Source organism: the organism of the source record quoted next, unplaced genomic scaffold (assembly GCF_019419815.1).
Source record: "Pyrus x bretschneideri cultivar Hongxiangsu unplaced genomic scaffold, Pyrus_bretschneideri_v1 Contig8, whole genome shotgun sequence".
Taxonomy (NCBI): Eukaryota; Viridiplantae; Streptophyta; class Magnoliopsida; order Rosales; family Rosaceae; genus Pyrus; species Pyrus x bretschneideri.
The window spans coordinates 10,164,820-10,188,940 of NW_025999820.1; the positions used below are offsets into that span (position 1 = coordinate 10,164,820).

The following is a 24,121-nucleotide window of genomic DNA, read 5'->3' on the forward strand; positions in this document are numbered from 1 at the left end:
ATGGAAGGCGTAGAAATGGACGATCCCCACGCCCTCCCTCTTAACGACGACGATGACGACATCTGCGCCTCAATCCTCACTCGCTTCAGCAGCTCCACGCGCGAGGACCACCACCACCTCTGCGCCGTTGTCGGCGCCATGGCCCAGGAGCTCAAAGACAAGAACCTCCCTTTGACTCCCGTCGCATACCTGGGAATCACTTGCTCCTCCCTCGACGGCCTCGCCTCCCAGCTTGACCCTCCCGGTCACGTGATAGCGCCCTCCTCACGATTCTTTCCGTTGTCTTTCAGAAAGTATCGGCGGCGATTATCGTGAAGAAAAACGAGTTCTTGTCGGAGCTCTTGGTCCGTGTTTTTCGGTCGCCGTCGTTGACCGTGGGTGCCGCCGTCTCGGGATTGAAATGTATATCGCATTTGCTCATTGTCAGAGGCCGTGTCAACTGGTCTGATGTGTCTCAATTGTATGGATTTCTATTGAGCTTCGAAACCGACTCCCGCCCTAAGGTGAATGTTCTCACATTTTATTTTGCCTTTTGGAGTTTTTATGGTTCATGTTGATTGTATATCGTAGAATTCAGATTATTCCGGTCATTTATTATATAAATTCGATGAATTTGAGGCTTCTCAAACGACTTCACGGCACAATTGTTGCATATTTTGGTAAATACCGATTGTTATGATTGAATTCAGATTTCGATTCTGTTACATGTGTGTGAATGTGTGCTGATTGGATTTGAAATCAGGTGAGAAGACAATCACATTTGTGTCTTCGTGATGTGTTGCAAAGTTTTCAAGGAACGTCGCTCCTTGCACCTGCAAGTGAAGGGATAACTAACTTATTTGAAAGGTTTCTTCTTCTTGCCGGTGGGTCAAAGGCAGATGCGAGTGAAGGACCCAAGGGAGCCCAGAAGGTCTTGTATGTTTTGGATGCTTTGAAAGAGTGTCTGTTTCTTATGTCAATCAAGTGCAAAACCAACGTCCTCAAGTACTACAAAACTCTTTTGGAACTGCGCCAACCACTTGTTACAAAGCGCATAACAGATAGTTTGAATATACTTTGTCTCAATCCATCGTTGGACGTTTCTCCTGAAGTGTTGCTCGATCTATTGTGCTCATTAGCTCTATCTGTCTCTACGAATGAGACGTCTGTGGATGGCATGACATTTACAGCTCGCTTGCTTGGTACTGGAATGGGGAAAGTTTATTCCCTTAATAGGCAATTATGTGTAGTTAAACTCCCTCTCGTATTCAATGCGCTCAAAGGTATGCAATGTTTTGTCCTCCATTGACTTTAGCTGTGTATGTTTTACCTTCTTATTCGTTAAAGAAATCTTCGTCTAAGTTCCTGTCTATATCTGTTCTATTGTAGAAAGCAAAACTCAAAAAGTTCTGTTGTGTTTTTTCTTTGATTTTGGCAGATGTGTTGGCATCTGAGCACGAAGAGGCTATACACGCAGCAGCAGACACATTTAAGAGTCTCATTCATGCTTGCATTGATGAAAGCTTGATCAAACAGGGAGTTGACCAGATTGTAATGAATGGTAAAAATGATGCAAGGAAGTCTGGGCCAACTGTCATTGAAAAAGTGTGTGCTGCTATTGAAAGCTTACTTGGTTATCACTACGCGGGTGTCTGGGACCTTGCATTTCAAGTTGTTTCAGCAATGTTTGATAAACTTGGTATTACGTTTGATGTATCTGACTTTTTTTCTCTCATTTTTAATTGATTTATTTTTCAGTTCTTATTATCTCCATGTGATAAAAGAGGTATGACAGCTGTTATCATGCAGGGGTATACTCTTCTTATTTCATGAGCGGTGCAATCAAGAGCATGGCAGAGACGGAGAAGTTACCTGATGAAGATTTCCCTTTCAGGAAACAGGTCTTTTCCATATTATTGAGTTTTAAATGATTACTTGTCATTATCGTATTGATCCCTATATTGCAAACTCGTCTATATATGAACCATAGCATTTACGATGTCCACTATTATCATTTACTGGTTTTGTGATTGCAAGTCAAACTAATTTCATTTTTTTTTAAGATTGTTTGGAAGCATCTTGTGTGGTTTTGTCTTTGTTTACACTCAATTAGTGCAACATTTACTAATCTAATGACTTTCTTAATATATAGTTGCATGAATGCTTTGGATCGGCTCTTGTTGCAATGGGACCTGAAACATTCTTAGGTCTTCTACCTCTTAATTTGGAGGCTGAAGACCTAAGTCAGGTGAATGTTTGGCTCTTTCCGATACTGAAACAGTATACTATTGGTGCACGTTTGAGCTTCTTTACAGAGTCAATTTTGGGTATGGTTGGAATCATAAAGGAGAAATCCAGAAAGGTATTGAACAGCTCATACTGATTGAATGCTAGTTGTTTAGTTCAGATGGAATTTTTTAGTTATGTGTTATATTTTGCAGCTGGAGTCACAAGGACGTATTGTTTCATCAAGGAGTTCAGATGCACTTGTACACGCTTTGTGGTCATTGTTACCTTCCTTTTGCAACTATGCTTCTGATACTGCTGAAAGTTTCCAGGATCTAGAGCAAGTCTTGTGCAGTGCTCTTCAAGATGAATCTGAGATTCGTGGAATAATATGCTTGAGCTTGCAGATTCTTGTTCAACAAAATAAGAAAATTGTGGAAGTGAATGATCTGTCTCACAGTGAAGTAGGTAGTGCCAGACATAGAGCTATGGCCAATTATACCCCTGAAGTTACAGAAGGTAACATGAGCGTGCTCAAGTCATCAGCACGCAAGTTGTTACCTGTTCTATCAGGTGTCTTCTTGAATACCACAAAAGATGATGCAGGCTGTTTGCAGGTACTTCAGCATACCGTGGTTATATGTAGACATGTGTGTTGTTTATTTGTCCTGCAAAATACTTGACAAGAATGCCAAATCCACATTCATTTTGTACAGTGTACATATCCTACTGGTGTAACAAATGCAGTTCCCCTACAACTCATGCCTATCTTTGTTAAAACCATGACACGTTCTTTTATAAGAGAAAGAGAGGCGGAGGGGAGTCATCTTTTTACTTAAATGTATAAGGTACCTCATAGTGAACATTGAGCAACAAAGACACGTGAATAAAATGGAGCTGGCTTACTGTATAAGCTCCATCCTTTTTTTTTACAATATCACGCTTTTCACCTCTCTTTTTTTCTTTCCTTTGACTTCCCTTTGTCCTTTGAATACATTTTCACCTCTTTGTCCTCTCTGCTTCCCCTTACATTCTTGTCTTTTTCCATATTGGGTCCAATTTGCTGTTTGAGAATACACTTTTTGCTAGATACTTGTTTGTACGTTCAATACGGGATTTGTTGATAAATTTTGCATCATTAGTATTTTGTGAAGTTGAGAATAATTATGTTTGCACCTTTTACAGTCGACAATTGGTGAGTTTGCTTCAATATCAGATAAAGAAGTTGTATCAAGGTACTTTAGAAGTACATTGGTGAAGCTCTTAAAGGTTACTGAAGAGGCTAGGAAAGCAGAAAGCTCTAGAGATTCTAATACCACAAGGTACATCATTTTTTTTATGTCTATGATGTTTAGTTCATTTTCACAATTGAGTTATTACTTCTCTATCTTAGCACGATATCTGACCTGACGTTAATTCTTCCATCTTAACTGCAGGGCACAACTATTTGACCTGGCAGTCTCACTTTTACCTGGTTTAGATGCTAAAGAGGTTGATGTTTTGTTTAGTGCAATAAAGACTGCATTGCAGGTTTGGAAATTTATTTCCTCCATCTGGTTATTTACTTTGTTTGTAGGGGATCTAGAAATGCTTGGTAAAAGGAAATGTTGCACTAAGTTACTAACTATGGGCTTCCTGGCTTCAGGATAATGAAGGTTTGATACAAAAGAAGGCATACAAAGTTCTTTCAATCGTTCTCAGGGTATGCAAAAGTTACTGATTTGTATGCTTTGAACGTTGGGGCTTATCTGTATTAAATTATTAATGCTTTTGCACTGTACTTGAATTATTATCACCGGTCTGTAGAATATTTGGAAACATGGTTTACCAGTTCAAAGTTGTTTGCGTCACTGCTAATGTCATGTCTTAGTTAAAGAAGACATGGTTACAAGGGCACTCATAATTTCTAGAATTATGTGCTGCCGAGCCATCTTTTATCCATGTCATGGTGATTTTTTTCTTTGCCCATCTCTTTTACTTATGGATCTTATTGCTGGATGTATGGTCAGGACTGTGATTGGTTTCTTTCATCAAAGCTCAAGGAATTGTTTGATATTATGATTGAAGTGCTTCCTTCATGCCATTTTTCAGCTAAACGGCACAGACTTGACTGCTTGTACCTCCTGGTAGTCCATGTTTCAAAGGTATACATAAACACATTGGTTTTCCAAATTGTATTTAGATGCTCTGTGTAGCATTCATTATTTGAGTATTAGAAATAAAGTTTGCTTTAGGTTAAAATTTTATATGTTCAATGCTTAAGAACTTAAATCTTTATGTAGAGGGACACAGAGGAGAGGCGTCAAGACATCATAAGTTCCTTCCTAACAGAAATAATTCTTGCACTTAAAGAGGTATGTGGTTAAGCTGCAGCGATATCAGGTTTATTATGACAAAAAATTCTTTTACTTGAAATGCTAGAAGATCTTCCATTGCTGCAGCTTCTTGCCCTTGAAAATGATATTAATAGTTTTCTTTTTCAATGCAGGCTAACAAGAAAACAAGAAATAGAGCTTATGATATCCTTGTCCAAATTGGCCATGCTTGTGGAGATGAGGAGACTGGCGGGAAGAGAGAAAACCTGCAGCAGTTTTTTAACATGGTACTGGATATTGTTTCAGACACTGCAGCAGTTTTTTACTGATATTCTTTTGGCTATAATTGGTCTTCTGTGGGAAAGCAGAAATTGATATAAATTTGCAGCATGTCTAAGCTTAATCTTATGGTCACAGGTAGCTGGGGGGCTAGCTGGTGAAACTCCTCATATGATCAGTGCTGCAATGAAGGGCTTAGCTCGGTTGGCTTATGAGTTTTCTGACCTTGTTTCAAGTGCCAGCAATTTACTCCCATCCACATTTCTCCTCCTTCAGAGAAAGAACAAAGAAATAATTAAAGTTTGTTCCCTTCTGTTTTGGATCAGCATTTCGGCGTTATCAGTTATTTTGAGTGCACTGCTTGATAAATCATTGACTTATTTGTTTTTTTTTTTTTGCAGGCTAATTTGGGCTTGTTGAAGGTATTAGTAGCCAAATCACAAGCCGAGGGGTTGCAGTTGCATTTGAAAAGTATGGTGGAAGGCTTGCTGAAGTGGCAAGATGCTACTAAAACCCATTTCAAAGCCAAGGTTGTTTCCTTATTAGTATGTTTGTGACACTATTCAGACACTGAGTTCAATTGGTTTAATGAACTTCCCCAATTTCTTATCACTTGCTGTTCAAAACCAAATATTTTTTCAGGTTAAGCTTCTTCTAGAAATGCTCGTCAAGAAATGTGGGCTTGATGCTGTTAAGGCTGTGATGCCTCAAGAGCATATGAAACTACTTACGAACATACGGAAGGTTTGTCGATAGGCATCTGCTAGAGTGAATTTTCAAGGGGTACTTACTACTAGTTTCTGATCTTCCCTTTTCTTGTTGAACACAGCTCAAGGAACGAAAAGAGAAGAAGACGGGTTCTAAATCTGAGGAAGCTAGATCTCAAGTGTCCAAAGCAACTACATCCAGGTCTCACTCTTTCATAATTTAAAAGTTAAATACATGTGTGAGCACAACTCGCATGTTTGGGTATTTATTCTTATTGTAAAGACATATCACACATGTATCATGTATGTATTTGCCAATGAAATTTTTACAGCTCATTTTTAGCTCTAATGTTTTGAGATTTATATATATTTTTTAATCTTCATGTTCTCTAACATATTGTTATTTTCTATCTTCTTTTTAGGCTAAGCAGGTGGAACCATACAAAAATCTTTTCTGATTTTGATGACGAAGAAACTGAGGATAGCAATGCAGATTATATGGATGCCAAAACAGTCTCGGGCAAGCGTGGCAAGGCGTCCACACAGTTCAAATCTAAAGCATCTTCATTACGGTAGGTTGTATTTGGTGTTCATATTGCAATGTTTAGATAACTACACTTTGCATCAATCATGATCTTGGTTGCTAGTAGTGTTCGTTGGATCATATCTGATGGTCTAGAAATGTTATGATAAATAACGCAATCCATTTTGATATCTACACAATCCAATTGCCCGAAATTAACTAACACAAATGTTTGAGTTACAGAAGAACAAATAATAAGAACTTGCTTGATCAGCTAGAAGATGAGCCACTTGATCTGCTTGATCGGCAAAGAACAAGATCCGCACTCAGATCATCTGATAATTTAAAGCGAAAGATGGATTCTGATGATGGGCCAGAGCTAGACCCTGATGGGCGCTTAATAATTCGCGACGAAGCAGAATCATACAAGGAGAAACCATTTGAACCTGATTACGAAGCAAGAAGTGAAGCGGATAGCCACTTGTCTGTGAACTCAAAGAAAACACAAAAGCGCAGGAAGATGTCAGAATCTGGATGGGCTGCCACCGGCAAAGAGTACGCCAGCAAGAAAGCTGGTGGGGATTTGAAGAGGAAGGACAAGCTTGAACCATATGCATATTGGCCACTCGATAGGAAGATGATGAGCCGTAGACCAGAGCACAGGGCGGCCGCAAGAAAAGGGATATCGAGTGTGGTGAAGATGACGAGGAAGCTGGAAGGGCAGAGTGCCTCGGCGATCCTCTCTGCTAAAGGCTTGAAGTTTAAAAAGCGGGTTCAGAAGAAAGGAGGCGGCAAGAAGAAAACTAGGTGGAGAGTCGACTGCTCTAGTTCATTCATGCTCCATGCAAAACCGCAGGTTCTTTCTTCTCTCTGCACCGGATAGTAATGAATTGTTGTTAGTTATATACAGTGGTTAATATATACATATTTCATTACAATGATCTGATCAGCCAATTAATTGTACAAGAAAACCAAAATCAAACAAGGCAACTATTGCCGTAGCAGTGATTCAATGACCGATGAGTAGGATTCCTTTTAAGTTCTAACAAAAAGGTGGCTGTACGCAAACATACCTTCAGTACGATTGCAGCAAAGGTTGGAGTAGCACAGTAGATCTGTGTTTCTACTTGTATGGGGCAAACAAGACCGATGAGTTGTGGCCACCGAACCCAAATGAGTTAGACAATGCCACTAGTAGTTTGTATCCTGCATTCATGTGCTGACAGAATGAGAGGATTCCAACTACACTTTCATTGGACATTATATACCAGAAAAGGGTGACAAGGGAACAGAAGGCAACATACCACGCCCTCGTCTGGATTTTCCAGATTGATATTTGGATGCATCCACCCAGTTAACATGTCAAGAACTACGCTTCAAGCAAACAAACAAGAATTGTATCTGGTCTTACAGGTAAGGTCTAAAAATAGTAGTGTTTTTCCAATTTGAAAACATCACGTAAGTTACCTGTACTGCTGCAACAGCTTCTACAGCACCAGATGCTCCCAGTAGCAGTAGGTGACCAATCATGGATTTTGTAGAGTTCACTCCCAACTGTAAAACGTAAAGATCTCATCGAACAATAACATGGAAATGAGGAATTAAGATCTCCAGTAGGTGACCAATCAGGTATTGTTGTTACATCAGGATTCTGACCAAAACAATGAATGAGAGCATTATACTCCTTGAGATCTCCAGACGGTGTGGATGTAGCATGTACATTAATGTAATTAACATCTTCCCTAGACACCCCAGACTGTTCTAAAGCCTTTTCAGTGCAGAGAATAACCCCAGCCCCTGTTTCCAAGGACATTAATGAAAAAACACCATATTGCATGGTAAGATAGAGATGAATGATTAGAAAACGTGTTTGTGAGACCATAGAGCTTGAGGGAACCAAAGGATACAGAACATCCCTACGGACATTGCACCTACAACCTTACAGAAAAAAAGGATATCCAGACAGACACCCAAGTGCCATTGCCAAGGGCATAGATTTAGAAAATACCTTAGCATGTTCTAACTCTTCTAGAGGCAAAACGCCAGCTCCTTCCCCCATAACAAAGCCATCACGGTTCTGTCCAATAACCAAAAACATGATTTCGTTAAAAACAGCACCTGTTAAACGTTTCAAACTTATTTGTTCGCAATGCAATAACTTTGCACTTGTTAAACGTTTCTAAAATTAAGAAACTCAACTCTCAAGCTCAGTAGACATGACTAGGTTTAGTTATAAATTATGACACATCATTTCAAAAAAGCTGACCAGATTCTAACACAAATTTACATGGAGACCACCAATATATGACATGCCTTTCGATGATTTTTACCATTCTTGTTCTTAACAATATTTACAAAAGTTATCATATAACCAATCCCAGTGGAAATTAAAGAATAAATGAATCTAGCATAGTTATTGGTCGCATGACACTATCCCAAGGGCGTGATGCTTTGGTCGGATCATTGTTTCTTTGTGACAGTGCTCTGCATGCCACAAAGCCTCCCATTCCTCCAGTAATTGCATAAGAACAAGATTATTGTACGTGCAACTCCAAGTAAAACTAAGAAATAACATTTGCAAAGAATGGGAGCAATACCAAGAGGTATCATCACTGAATCTGAACCACCACAGAGCATAAGGTCCTGCGTAAGATTTCAAAGAAAATTGTATATCAGTTATTATAATATACTTAAAGATCGTTCATCAGTACATCATTATTTTCAATTTTGCATCTAAACTACCACCAAATTACTTCACGTTGTAGGAATACTTACTGCATTGGCTTTAATGATATGATTTGCCGAATTCAAAGTACAGAAGCTGCTGGTAGCACAAGCAGTAGAGATTGAATAGTAAATATCAGTTAAAAGGACAAATACAAAATCAGCAGCCATCACCAATTGTAAGAGTATTGCATCGAATACATATATCTTATAATCTCGCAGGATCCATTGCGAGCACGGCAGAACCCATATTTGTGGTTGTGAAAGGTACACAGAAAGGGTTCACCTTCTTATAGGAAAACCGTAAAGCTTCAATTGCATCATAGAAGACCTGTTCAATATCAAAACAGAAAATGGATTTATCAAACATGACTGAAGTGATGAAAAACACATCAGATCTTGTCCCAAAATCAGATTTTGTGGATCATTGTGAGATTATCTGGCTTGGAATTTAATTTATGTGAACAGAATATTTTGCGTTTACAAGATGTTTTACTACAGGAGAGAGATACTGATACACTGTCTTAAATTAACAGATAAAGAACATAAACAAGTCCAGTTATGAAATCAGAGAAACTAGTCTTCGTGCATCTCCGAAAAAAATGACATTTGGAGGATTACAAACTCTAAACCATGCTTGCCAAAAACATCAGAATCATAAACAAGTAAAATTTTGATTGTTTGAAATTACAATTCTGCTCATATTTCTTATTCACGTTTCTTTTTAAGTAAAGTGTTAAATTGATAATTTCATAAGGATTTGGTTGACAATGAGTATTCTATTAATATGTAACTAGCATTTGCCTACACACTTTGTGTGAATGAACATATATATTTTTTTAGAAAATGAGAAGGGGAAAGAGAGAGAGTGTGTGTGTGTGTGTGTGTTTTTTTTTTGGGGAGAGGGGGGGGGAGGGGATTGGGAGGTTTTTGTTTTTTGTTTTTTTTTGTTTTTTAACGTCACCTGTAGGTGAGGCTTCAATAAAAAACAGTAAAATTTGGATATGTGAAATTACATTATTACCCATCATTTTTTTTTTTGTGTAAAAAACAGTAAAATTTGGATATGTGAAATTACATTATTGCTCATCATTTTTTTTGTAAAATTAAGTTATCTTTTCATCATTTTTTGGTTAACAAAGAGAGTTTCATTAATTAATAAAGATTTAGATATATAAAAAGAACACAAAAGGGCAAACGCAGGACAATAGAACAAACGAGTTTTCGTTTGCAAACCAAAATAGTTATCAAACAGCCTCTTAGTTTTAGAGATTAGTAAAGTGCAAACAAAAATGTACGTACCCAAACTCCTAATAAATCAGAAATTGTGGATCATCTGAAGCGGACGGTGGCTCTTGCTCCTCATCCTCCTCAATATCAATAGGAACATTGGGATCAATCTGCCTGCGTTTTGGATGATCTTCTGCTGGCTCCGAAGATGAGGAAAGCCATTGTTGTTGCTGATCATATTCACCATCGACGATATCTGAGGATCCACATGGACGAGGCCTCTTCCCAAGACTGCTCGTTGGTCTCAGAGACGAGTGAAGCAGTTCGTCTTGGTTGCGCAATAGGCAGTGCACGCCGCAGCTTTTAATGGGACTGCCACTGTGGAAAGGAATAACAACTTGACAAATATCTCCCTGCTGCTCCTGCTCCCATAAATCCACTAACCAAAGCAGCACATGAGTTGCCTGTATGTTATACTTACGGTGATACGGTATAGAAGGTCGAAACTTTACTCCGTTGATGAAAATACACTCAGCAATTTCTACTTCCCAGTCATCTTCATCAGAACAATAAGGTGGTTCAAGAACAAAAGATAGAGCCAATCCTACTAATGGCTCCCCCACTTGTAATTTTAGAGGAATTTCAAAACGAAATTCACTATCATATCCATCCCTTTCATCAACGGTTGTGGGATGGTTAGAGGTATAGTTGAACCACTTTGGAACTTCATTGCCTGGGTAAAAAATTCTCAATCGAAGGCACGGATATTTGTGCTGCAACACCACCTTATCGCCACTTGGTCGATAGCAGTTACACAAGTTATGACGCTTAAGCCTTGTTGCAAACCTCGCAAGCTTATAGCACCCAGTAAGATCCAATTGTTTAAGTTTATCAAGGAATGCAACTGAATCATGAACCTCGACCAAACTTGTGCAGTCATTTAGATCCAACACCCTTATGTTTGGGCTTCCGGATAAGTCGGGGACATTTTGCAACTTACAACCATTTGCAGACAAGTACGTAAGCCCAGTAAGATACGCAATTGATGAAGGCAATTCTCTTATGCCACTTTTTCCTATCTCCAAACGCATCAGAGATTTCATCTTGTCCTTCTCTATTTCTGGAAACCTCTTCAGCCTTCTGCAACCTTCGAGAGAAAGAGAACGTAGGGACCTCGATCCAAGTCTTGTTGGAAACCTCGTAAGATTAGAGCACCAACTAAGATTCAATTCTTGAAGTTCGTCAAGGAATCCAACAGAATTATCAACCTCAACCAAATTTTTACAATAACTTAGATCCAAGTGAGTTATGTTTGGGCTTCCGGATAAGTCGGGGACATTTTGCAACTCACAACCATTTGCAGACAAGTGCGTAAGCCCAGTAAGATACGCAATTGATGAAGGCAATTCTCTTATGCCACTTTTGTGTATACCCAAATACCATAAGGATTCCATCTTGCCCTCTATTTCTGGGAAGCTCTCGAGCATTCTGCAACCTTCAAGAGAAAGATAAAGTAGGGACCTCGATCCAAGTCTTGTTACAAACCTCGTAAGCTTAGAGCACCCATCAAGATGCAAACCTTGAAGTTCATCAAGGAATCCAACTGAATCATGAACCTCGACCAAACTTGTGCAGTTTGTTAGATCCAACACCTCTAAGTTTGGGCTTCCGGATAAGTCGGGGACATTTTGCAACTCACAACCATTTGCAGACAAGTGCGTAAGCCCAGTAAGATACGCAATTGATGAAGGCAGTTCTCTTATGCCACTTTTTCCTATCTCCAAACGGTGTAGGGATTCCATCTTGTCCTTCTCTATTTCTGGAAATGTCTCCAGCCTTGTGCAACCCCAAAGATTAAGCTTTTCAAGGGATCTCAATCCAAGTCTTGTTGCAAACCTCGTAAGCTTAGAGCACCCACTTAGATCCAACACCTTTAAGTTTGGGCTTCCAGATAAGTCGGGGACATTTTGCAACTCACAACCATTTGCAGACAAGTGCGTAAGCCCAGTAAGATACGCAATTGATGAAGGCAATTCTCTTATGCCACTTTTTCCTATCTCCAAACGCGTCAGAGATTTCATCTTGTCCTCCTCTATTTCTGGAAATCTCTCCAGCCTTGTGCAGTCACAAAGAAAAAGCATTTCAAGGGATTGCAATCCAAGTCTTGTTGCAAACCTCGTAAGTTTAGAGCACCGACTAAGATCCAATGTCACAAGTTTGTCAAGGAATCCAATAGAATCATCAACCTCAACCAAATTTTGACATCCACTTAGATTCAAGTGCTTTATGTTTGGGCTTCCGGATATGTCCGGAAATTTTTCCAAAAATTTGCAACCACTTAAATTCATCCATGTAAGCTTTGCCAAATTCTAAAAAACCAAAGTCAAAAACAAAACAAAAGTTAACTTTCTTTAAAAAGAATGTAATAAAACAGCTGAGTATTTTTTTTGAGAAAAAAAAAATGTTTAAATAAATAGTGATTCAAAATAATTTAAAGTATGTACCTTAAATTCCTTCAATTGTCTTATGCCACTGAATGACACATCAAGCTTAACAAGATGTCTTGGATAAAAATTGGATGGCAAATTGAGCACATACGTATGCCTTCGATCAAAGCAAACAAGATCTCTTGGATGAAAATTGGATGGCACATACGTATGCCTTTGATCAATATTGGATCGTCCACCGAATTCAATCAACCTCAAACTGTTGGGCACATAATCAACACGTCCCGAAAAGTGTGCATTACGGTTTATAAAAAATTCAAGATTTTCCATCTTCGAGAAGCTTTTTGCATTCAAGGGTATCACATCTGGTTCGGGCAGATTCACAACAATGCCTCTAATTTTCTTTGTTCCCTAAGATGGTAAAAGATATAATGTTAACAAACAAGTCACAATAAGTTTTTTTTTTCTTTTCAAAATCATGCCAATTAAATCAAATATAATTATGTAAGAACATATATTCTACTTACTTTGCAATCAATTAGAACATTGCGCACATCTTCATGATGCCACAACCTGCTCCGCTTGCGTGGTTCAGAGGGTGATTCTTCACAAACTATACGCTTACCCATTTGTTCTAGCAAATCATGCATCCAAATCTTCTTATTACGAATAGTTATGATGGCTTTCTCAACGAGTACATCAAGACAATGTTGAGGTACATAGAGCTTTGAACTTCTTAATATTTCTAAAACATAGCATTCATGTTCACCCTTGAAAAAGCATGCAATGTCTAAGAAAACTTGTTGCAGAGCAGAATCCAAGGCATCATAACTTTTCCGAAGTATTCTTTGAATACCTCTATAAGGTTCTCCTTCGTAAGAATCGTAACTATGCAATACAGCTTGCCAACGATCTATACTTTTGTTACGCAAATGAGAACCTATAATATTAAGAGCTAGTGGAAGGCCTTGAGCATAGGCTATTGCACATCGTGCGAGGCTCAAATAATCATCTGGAGGTTGATTTCTTTCGAAGGCATTCAAACTAAAAAGCTCTAGTGCTTTGTCGTATTGTAACTTTTGGACTTCATATATCCACTGACCTCCATAAAAATCTAGCAAACTTCTATCTTTTGTGGTTATGATCACCCTGCTACCCTCACCGAAACAATCGACATCAACCCAGTCTTTTAACTGCTCCAATTGATCCACATCATCAAGAATTAAGAGAATCTTCTTTTGCCTCAACCGATTCTTAATAAGGTTGATTACCTGATGAACATTGACAATTGCCCACTCTGTGCCACGTAGAATTTCAGATAGAAAAGTCTTTTGTAGTTGGATTAGGCCTTCACGTGATGTCGATGATTCTCTAACATCTCCCAGGAAACAACTACCTTCAAACTTACGAGCAATTGCATTATAAACAGCTTTTGCGATTGTTGTCTTGCCTATTCCAGATGTCCCCCAAATCCCAACCACACGACGACCATTTCCATCGACATCTAAAAGATCCTTCACCTCTTGTACGCAAGATTGTATTCCAACTTGGTATTTGGCCACATACAAATATGTGCCATGAAGTACTTTGACTGAGATATCCTCGACAATGTTGCTGATTAATGTAGCTTCATAGCTAGCAGTTAAAAACAAATCACACAATTAATCAGTAAACTTTTTTTTTTTTTTTTTTGGCTATATTTCAGAAAAATGTAGAAAAGAATGTGAAAACAAATAGACAGGAATATTACACGATATTAACAAAAAAGTGCACTTGAATATATTTCTATGTTTCTATCCACAAATGCACTAGTAATTAACTATACTGATGACATTATTCCAGGAAACTAATTATATAAATACACGGTAAGGGGAAGAAAGGTACGTACTCTCCTTCCTTGACAGGATGTCCTGACAAATCTGCTGCTTCTTTAAGAGCACTCCTCCATGCGAGGATCTTCTCCTTATTGTCCTCGAATTTGCACTCAAGTTTTTTGAACTCGTCACCGAAACTACTCGTTTGATTTCGTACATGGGACGGATCCACCTTGTAAAAAACTGGCAAAACTATTTGTTGCTTTGATTGTCTACATTGAAAAATCTTGACGAGCTCGTCCAAGCACCACCTTGAAGCTGCATAGGTTTTAGAGAATATGACGAGAGAAATTCTTGACTCTTCAATTGCTTGGAGGAGCGCTGGTGATATTTCTTCTCCTCTTACAAGTCGGCGATCAATGAAGGTGGGGATTCCCTTGTCGACCAACGCCTTGTATAAATGATCTGTAAAATTGGTGCGTGTATCCTCTCCTCTAAAGCTCAAAAAGACATCGTATCTCCACGAAGGAGTACTATCGATACAAAAGGAAGAAGAAGAAGAAGAAGAAGAAGAAGAAGAAGAAGAGGAGAAGGAGGAGACAAGTTGATTATTCATTGGAGAAATCCAGGTAAACTAAAGAACCTTTCAAAGGATTGATTGTGGATTCGCGTCAAGACTTCGCGCTCTTGCTATGCATACATTTCTTGCTATGTAGGAAGCAGCAGTTTCCTACCACCTTCAATGTGAATGTGGACCCTCTCTTGTCATGTTAGTCCTCGTGCTTTTCTCCCTACCTACGAAGCAGTTTCCTAGATACTAGCAACCTTTCAATGCGAATGTGGTCAAGTTGAAAGATAGGAAACTTTTTGGGAACTTCATTTCAAAAACGGATATTAATTTAATCATAATATTAGAAAGATTAAATTTAAAAAGTAAATTATATAAAAGTTAATGATTATATTATTATTTAAGTATTGATTAACGATTTAACGTGTTTATTTTTTTATTAATGATACATTAATTAGTTTACAAATTTTATTTTTCAAAGTATTAGCCTTAACTTAAAAGAAAGGAAGTTTCGTTGCAAGCTACTGTTTACTATTTTTGATGGAACGATCCACGGTAATGATATTCTAAGATAAACACGGACGACTGTAAAATATAAAATTATTTGTTGACACGTGGTCTTTAATTGAACGAAGATATGTCTAATTAATTTGTTTTGTTATGCTTTTGGAACTTTTTGTTTCTTTGACTAACGACTGGCTCACTATGGCTTTGTCTGTATTTTATTATTCATTGATATTTGTCATCACCCATGGCCCTTCTTCACCAATGACTTTATAATTCCGAACCATTTGCCTCTTTTCAAAGGCCACATCTTTGTGTTGTATTCTTTTTATTCGTTGGATTTAATTAATTAATAGTTAGACTGAATAAATGAGCCACACATGATTTACTTCTGTTTTAATGCGACGAGTTTAAGCATGAAAGACTGGATTCGCAACCATGCGGAGTGCAGAGACATTGAGTTCGTTTAGATGTACTTTTAAAATATTTGAAAGTGTTTTTTAATGAACGTATTTTTGAAAACATTCATTAGTAAAAATGCTAATAAATCCTAAAAAAACACTTAAAGTTCTTCATGGAATGCTTCTTATAAAAAACATTTAAGTGCTATTGAAAATCAAAAATATTTTCGCTAAAAACGATTTCAATCATTTTAAAAGTACATTAAAACAAGTTCATTATCTACGAATATGGAAGGTGGGGTACGTATAGGAATAATGAGTTCACGAAAAAGCTAACAGAATCCTCGGAATTATGGTATGGTGTATGGACAATGCACTCTCTCTTGTTATATATATCAGTCACCATGCTTTTCTCCCTACCAACGAAGCAGCTTCTCACTTTACTACCTCTCAATTTGATTGTGATAAAGCGAAAGGATTAAAATTGACATGAAACTTCTGTTTCTTTCGTTGCAATTTCATTCCATTGAACAGTTTTTTCTTTTTTTGGTTATTGATGCGTTCTTTTTCCGTATGCCAGATATTCATAGATCTGATGATCTTGATGGGTCAATTCATCTTCCCATCACACTGTTATTAGTTGAGAACAGATACAATTATTCACATTTTCCTTGCGGTTACATGATAAAATGATTCTCTTGAACAAATTATTTCTTTCTTTCATGCAAAGCGTACTGATGAAATGCAATTCCTTTTACATAAAAGCATATGAATTAGTGCCATAAATCTGCAGGAAATCAAATTAACCACTGGCATGCCATCAAATGTACATGCTTGGATTTTTATTTTTATACAACAATATTTTTACACTATAAATCGGCATAAAAAAAAAACTTATGAAACATCATGAAACAATATAAAACACATGATGGAAATGCATAAAACCTAAAACACTGAAAATATATATGAAACACATCGAATTTAAGTGTGCTAGCGTGTTTATTATTTATAACAAATTTTAGTATGTTGATGTATAACATCCAATCTAAGTTGACAAGGAATGATTTGCTTCAATTATACCAAAAATAATTAACCAGTCCTCATTTCACCATCTAAATCACTTAACCGTGGTGAATGTCTGCCGTTGGATTAGTCAAAAGATCAGTTGGGCTCAATATTCACGCCAGCAAGTGGCCGACAGCCCATGTGGGCGGGGTCACCTCCTGCAGAATCTGGCTGCGTATGGGAGCGTGCGCGCGTCAGTTGGGCTCAATATCCTAGGGCTACTATAACACATACCAAATGTGTAAGTTAACCCCCTGTGCGATTTATTCTCAAAAAAGGCTCTTTACGTGGTGAATTTCCAAATGTAACATGTAGGTAATACGTATAGGATGACGGGAAGCATGTATGATTGTTGGGCTTTGTGCATGCGATAATTTACTCTGATATCATAAGAGTAGTTAACATTCTATCATAAAGTCAATTAACATATGAAGTAACTCAATTACTTAAATATCACTTTTTTTATCCGAATTACTCTTCACATCAATAAACCATTCAAAATTTAACATATGAATTTTCATTCATGTCTTTTCATCTTAGAAAATGATTGAGGATAAAATTTCACATCTCCCGGATTAATGAAACGGTAATCATCTGAACACCTAGAGGCTAGATGAAACCTAACATTTTGTAAACAAAGTCTCCCAGTCAACTAAGTGACTCATGACCCATTTGTCAAAAGAACCACTTCCAGGACATTTCTTGTTACATGCACTATTGTATGGACAATGGACTCTCTTGGTATATCAGTCCTCATGCTTTTCTTCCTACCTACTACCTTCAAATGTGAATGTAATCAAATTGAAAGAGAAAATTTTTTGTGACAACTTCATTTCAAAAATGATTTTTATAAAGTATTTTTCAGCATACTAATAATTTTTTAATGTGACGATAATTTTTATTGTAACTTAATTTCATTAGCAGTGATTTATCTTTCTTTATTGTAACTTCTCGTTTCTTTCGTTGCAATTTCATTCCATCAAACAGTTTGTTTTTTTTTTTTATTACTGACGCGTTCTTTTTCTGTATGCCAGATATTCATAGATCTGATGATCTTGAAAGGTCAATTCATCATCCCATCACACTGTTATTAGTTGAGAACAACTACAATTATTCACATTTTCCTTTTCAGTTGCATGATAAAATGATTCTCGAACAAATTATTTCTCTCTTTCATGCAAAGCGTACTGATAAAATGCATAAAAACATATAAAATAGCGCCATAAATCTGCAGGAAATCAAATTAACCATTGGCAGCAGGAAATCAAATTAACCATTGGCAAGCCATCAAATGTACATGTTTGGATTTTTATTTTTATACAACAATATTTTTACACTATAAAAAAACTTATGAAACAATATAAAACATATGAAGGAAATGCATAAAACATAAAACACACAAAATATATATGAAAAATTATTACAGTTTTTCCAATCTAAGTGTACTATGAAACTGTACTATTTGGAATGATTTAAATAGTACACTTATGAAACTGTACTATTTTTAAGTGTGCTAGTGTGATTATTATTTATGTTTTAGACCAGATATGTTGATGTATAACATCCAATCTAAGTTGACAAGGAATGGTTTGCTTCAATTATACTAAAAAGAATTAACCAGTCCTCATTTCACCATCTAAATCACTTAAATGTGGTGAATGTCTGCCGATTGGACTAGTCAAAAGATCAGTTGGGCTCAATATTCAAGCCAGCAAGTGGCCGACAGCCCACGTGGGCGGGGTCACCTCCTGCAGAAGCTGGCTGCGTATGGGAGCGTGCGCGCGTCAGTTGGGCTCAATATCCTAGGGCTACTACAACACATACCAAATGTGTAAGTTAACCCCTGTGAGATTTATTTTCAAAAAATCTCTTTACGCGACAAATTTTCAAATGTAACATGTGGGTAATGACAGGAAGAACGTATAATTGTTGGGTTTAGTACATGCGACAATCTACTCTGATATCATAAGGAAATTTGAGATTTTATTATAAAATCAATTAATTTAAGAAGTAATCTAATTACTTATAAACACATGCAATGTCATTTTTTTACACGGTATAAGATTTACTCTTAACATCAATAAACCATTCAAATTTTAACATATGAATTTTCATTCATGTCTTTTCATCTTAGAAAATGATTAAGGATAAAATTTCACATATCTCCTGGATTGATGAAACGGTAATCATCTGAACACCTCGAGGCTAGTCGAAACCTAACTTTTCGTAAACAAAGTTTCCCATTCAACTGAGCGACTCATGACCTATTTGTCAAAAGAACCACTTCCAGGACATTTCTTGTTACATGCAGTATTGTATGGACAATGGACTCTTGTTATATCAGTCCTCAGGAAATACCTACTACCTTCAAATGTGAATGTAATCAGATTGAAAGAGAGATTTTTGTGACAACTTTATTTCAAAAGTGATTTCTATAAAATACTTTTTCACATACTAATAATCTTTTAATGTGAGAATAACTTTCGTTGCAACTTAATTTCATTAACAGTGATTTATCTTTCTTTATTGACGCCCTACTTTTTCATCTCATGTCACCAGCATGATACAGTGCATCATGATGCTACCATATATGTATGTCAAACCAATCTTGCACATAGAAAAGTTACTTGAAATACTGCAACAAAAGCACTTTAGATTGTTAAGTGGTTTTCTTCACACTTCTATTTATTTATTTTTGTACTCCCTTTTTTATTTGAAGTAGAATCTTGATGCAATAAAAATGTGTTCATTTGTAACTAAAGGATCATGAATTCGAGTCATAGAAACAACATTTTTGCAAAGCAAAAATAAGATTACGTACAATAGACATTCATCCCGCGATCCTCGTAAAACGAGAAGTTTTGTTGGCTTGAGACTCTCACTTTTTTATTTCTACTCAAAACTTGGCTCCAATGGATTACTTGTTTCTTTTGATTCCGTGATTTGTTTGGCGTTAGAACTTTGTCACACCACATGGGAGGAGACTTATGTTCTTCCTCTCTCGTATGGATCCTACACTCAACTACATAAACAATGCATATTTTGGAAGATATTTCTTCCAATCCTATTCCCATCCCATACAGCTGTGTGGTGGTGGTGAGTACTACTCTCCCCCTTGGTGACTTCTTTTTTTTCAACCTTTTGTAATGTGAGCAATTGGTGTCATTGCCAGAAAAGTTGGACTTCTTTCACCCATGTCTTGGGACTTTGCTTGCAAAGTGGTCCAGAACTGGACCCACATTCGAAGAAATTCGAAAAGGAAAAACTTAAACTTAACAAACGATAATATTTAAACATAGTCTCGTCTATAATTATAGTCATGCAATAAATTATTTTTAAATGAAAAATGACAGACAAGAGTTATATACTATTTCTAACCAAAGAGGCCACAAATATAGCCCAATTAATAATTTATTATTTTAAATTTAGTCTTTAAATTTATTAGTTAATTGAATTAAACGACTTTATTAAAATAAGATTATCTAAATATGATTTTGAGTGTCATATGTCGCTAAATGAATAAATCACATGATTTCTTACATGTCACTAAATGACAAAGTTCCTATATTTCTGATCTTTATATAATTTTGATAATTTCTTCCGAAAAATGTTCGAGTAACACGTGTCGGGTGTAATTCCTTGATTAAGAGAAGCATCCAAATGAAATGACATTCTGTAAAATTAATTCCCTAATGTTTAATTCATATGGAGCAAAGCATGCATATGGCCGGCCTCTTGATGCACAAAATCGGGTCAATTTTAGACTAACATAAATCTGATAGTGAATCACATAAATGCACAGGAACATAAAGATATATTGTTAAGTGTAAAAAGAGGATACATGGTTCAAATAAAATTTCCCTTTTACTTTTACCTGGTTTGAATGTTCGGAGGTTGCTGGGATTTGAAGACGAAGTACATGCTTGAACCATACGCATATTGGCCACTTGATAGGAAGTTGATGAGCCGTAGACCAGAGCACAGGGCGGCCGCGAGAAGGGGAAAGAGAGTGCGGTGAAGACGACAAAGAAGCTCGAAAGGCAGAGTGCCTCGGCTATCCTCTCCGCCAAAGACTTGAAGTCCAAAACGCGGGTCCAGAGGAAGGGAGCAGCAAGAAGAAAGCTAGGTGAAGAACCTCCCACTTCTATCAACACATTCAAAGGGAATATATAACACAAGGGGTCTTTGTTTTATAGCTTTTCTCCAGATCAAAAAAAAAAAAAAAGGAAAGGAACGTGTAGGTTAGAATAGAATATCGCTTGCTCAAAATAAAAAAGTGGAGAGACATAATAAAGAAGCTCGAACAGGTCCCAAGTATACCATCCATAGAACTGAATAACGGACTACTTAGACCTACAGTTTCAATGCAAATCTGTACCAAAGGGGATTTCTGTTTCCCTGACTTAGAGTTATCTTTGAAAATTAAAATTTGGAAAGAAGATACAAGTAGGTCGAAATTCGAAGAACGTAAAGCCATGTAACTGCAGACTAAATTTCATTACAATTATCTGATCAGCCAACTAATTGTACAAGAAAACCAAAATCAAACAAGGCAACTATTGCCTTAACGGCGATTCAACGACTGGCACATAAAAGGAACAAACGCTACTGTGGCTATGGAAGGGGAATTTTTCTAACCATAACAAGCAAAAGTATTTCTTGTTAACCATTGGGTGAGCTCTTAATATTTTCTACTTGGGGGCCTCCTCAACAGTCTTCTCGACCGATTCAGTTTTCGTAGCCGCAATCCATCCGACCATAGTGAAGATCAAATACAAGGGAGACTTCTTGGGTGCTTACTTCAATGTGGATTCAGTCTTATCTGCAGATAACTAGTTCTGCTTAATTTGCAAGCAAAATAAACGCAAGAAAGATCATTGATTTCATTGTTGAAGAAATATGTGACAGTGCTCGTAACTGTTCTACTATGTTGATTTCAAGTTGAAAGATATTAACTCTCAGACAGAATCGCAATACTGCAGATTTATGTTTCGGACTACTATTTTTCATAAGAAATCTCGGCACTTTGCTTGATTTGTTTACATATCACAATTCCTTATAAGTTCTAATAAAAATGTGGCTACACACAAACATACCTTTAGTATGATTGCAGCACAGGTTGTAGCAGCACAGTAGATCTGTGTTTCTACTTGTATGGGACAAACAAGAAAGATGAGTAGTGGCCACCGTACCCAAATGAGTTAGACAATGCCACGTTAACGTCCAATCTCTCTTTCTTTGGACCCACTAGTAGTATTTTAGAGGATTCCAAGTACACTTTCATTGGACATTATATACCAGAAAAGGGTGACAAGGGAACAGAAAACATACCATGCCCTCATCTGGATTTTCCAGATTGATATTTGGATGTATCCACCCAGTTCTTATCGCCTACCCAAAAAGAAGATAACATGTCAAGAACTACACTTCAAGCCAAACAAACGAGAATTGTATTTGGTCTTACACATAAAGGTCTAAAAATAGTACAGTTTTTCCAGTTCGAAAAAATCACGTAAGTTACCTGTACTGCTGCAACAGCTTCTACAGCACCAGATGCTCCCAGTAGGTGACCAATCATGGATTTTGTAGAGTTCACTCTCAACTGTAAAACGTAAAGATCTCATCGAACATGGAAATACAGGAATTAAGAAAACAGATAATGCATGTTATGTATTGTTGTTACATCAGGATTCTGGCCTAAACAATGAATGAGAGCATCATACTCCTTGAGATCTCTGGCCGGTGTGGATGTAGCACGTGCATTAATGTAATTAACATCTTCCCTAGACACCCCAGACTGTTCTAAAGCCTTTTCAATGCAGAGAATAACCGCGGCCCCTGTTTCCAACAGAAACAAGTTACCAAAAACTTTCTTGCTTCCATAGCTCAAAATGAACAATGCGAGCAACGTAGGAGTGAGATTTCCAAAGATAAAGCATATTACCATCAGGGTGTGACTCAATCATGTGGGAAGCATCACATGTGAAGCTTCCACCAAGGAATTCTGCATAAATAGTTGCACCTCTTTTCTGTAATAAAAAAAAAGATGAATTAAATGCTCTAATGTAGCATTTATACAAAAACACCATATTTCATAGTAAGATAGAAATGAATGATTAGAAAATGTGTTTGTGAGATTATAGGGGTAGCAGCAAGTTCAAGGAACGTAGCAGAAAGCGTGATGCGGATTAACTTGAGGGAACCACTGGATACAGAAATGTCCCTACCGACTTTGTACCTATAACCTCACAGACGATGTGATCCTACACAGAAAGAAGAAAAAGGATATCCAGACAGACACCCAAATGCCATTGCCAAGGTTATAGATTTATAAAAAAACCTTAGCATGTTCTGACTATAAGTCATCACGATTCTGTCCAATAACCAAAAACAAGATTTCGTTAAAGACACCACCAATGTGAGTCTACATGTAAGTAAGAAACAATGATTACAGTTTCAAACTCTCTTTCGCAATGCAGTAACTTTGCACTTGTTTAACGTTTCTAAAATTAAGAAACTCAAATCTCAAGCTCAGTAGTTATAAATTATGAGACATCATTTCAAAAAAGCTGACATTGTGACAACCAATATAAACATGCCTTTTGACGATTTTTACCATTCTTGTTCTTAACAATATTTACTAAAGTTTCATCATATAACCAATCACGGTGGAAATAAAAGAATAAATGAATCTAGAGCAACATCAGTTTCGTAATTTCAGTAGTTCTGCAAGATCAATTTCAAAATTTTAAGCATATTTTCAAGATTGGTTTCAAAATTCTAAGAAGAGGTGGAGAGAGAGAGAGATACGGGTACGAAGGAGAAACAAGAGAGAGAGAAATGGACCAAGAAGAAACAAGGAGGACATAAAATAAAATAGTACAAATAAAAAGATAAAGATGTTGAATAAAATTATAAATGCAAGAGCAATTAAAAACAACCATGATATCACATGTCGCATGAATAATTTTTATCTCTCTCTCAAACAAATAAAAAACTAAGTTTCTCTACAAATATATAGTCCTATCTAAAGATATAGTCCTACCTAAGTTAATGGACTGAATTGATTTCTACTTTCAGTTGATTTGTAGATGACTTTATCATGTAGAAACGACTTTCAATGGATTTGATTAGCTTTATGGTATTTCTGTTTTTATTCATGATATTGAGAAAAGCAAGTGTAAGTGATAGAATGGAACATACTAGTCTTGATTTGAAGTTGTAATTAGTAGACTTTTGTTATAGTAGCTAGTTGTTACAAATAGAGTTTTAGTCATTACTAATTTTTTTGGTCATGAAGAGTGGTTGTGACTAAATGCTTACTAGTCATTATAAGGGT

At 36.9% G+C, this 24,121-nt stretch overlaps 3 protein-coding genes across 12 annotated transcripts in view; 1 reads left to right on the plus strand and 2 right to left on the minus strand.

Annotated features, from left to right (window-relative positions):
- On the plus strand, positions 1–7,047 carry LOC125473232 (RRP12-like protein). Its single transcript, XM_048575802.1, is given in 19 exon segments — positions 1–253; positions 256–503; positions 743–1,262; positions 1,418–1,678; positions 1,789–1,880; positions 2,132–2,341; positions 2,421–2,822; positions 3,391–3,527; positions 3,642–3,735; positions 3,851–3,907; positions 4,215–4,349; positions 4,488–4,559; positions 4,694–4,807; positions 4,938–5,099; positions 5,201–5,329; positions 5,442–5,543; positions 5,629–5,708; positions 5,929–6,078; positions 6,273–7,047. Coding segments are annotated over 19 exon segments (3,858 nt in total). The 3' UTR covers positions 6,913–7,047.
- Positions 6,694–24,121, minus strand: part of LOC103929702 (disease resistance protein RPV1-like) — a 23,547-nt gene continuing 6,119 nt past the window's right edge. Inside the window, exons 1-11 of one of the 10 annotated variants that reach the window (XM_048575798.1) lie at positions 14,319–15,053; positions 12,958–14,065; positions 12,488–12,841; positions 10,056–12,352; positions 9,040–9,084; positions 8,805–8,850; positions 8,627–8,672; positions 7,497–8,106; positions 7,334–7,398; positions 7,103–7,235; positions 6,694–6,899 (exon numbers count right to left, since the gene is read on the minus strand). In XM_048575798.1, coding sequence (XP_048431755.1) covers positions 10,064–12,352; positions 12,488–12,841; positions 12,958–14,065; positions 14,319–14,860 — 4,293 coding nt within the window. In that variant the 5' untranslated portion in view covers positions 14,861–15,053 and the 3' untranslated portion in view covers positions 6,694–6,899; positions 7,103–7,235; positions 7,334–7,398; ... (3 more) ...; positions 9,040–9,084; positions 10,056–10,063. Of the gene's footprint in view, positions 6,900–7,102; positions 7,249–7,333; positions 7,404–7,496; positions 8,107–8,626; positions 8,673–8,804; positions 9,085–10,055; positions 12,353–12,487; positions 12,842–12,957; positions 14,066–14,318; positions 15,054–24,121 lie in introns of those variants that run through there. The other 9 variants (XM_048575795.1, XM_048575800.1, XM_048575794.1 and 6 more) reach the window with 9 other exon arrangements.
- Positions 21,240–24,121, minus strand: part of LOC103929674 (3-oxoacyl-[acyl-carrier-protein] synthase II, chloroplastic) — a 15,765-nt gene continuing 12,883 nt past the window's right edge. Inside the window, exon 14 of the mRNA XM_048575803.1 lies at positions 21,240–21,604. The gene's annotated coding sequence lies outside the window, so the exon portion shown is untranslated. The remainder of the gene's footprint in view (positions 21,605–24,121) is intronic.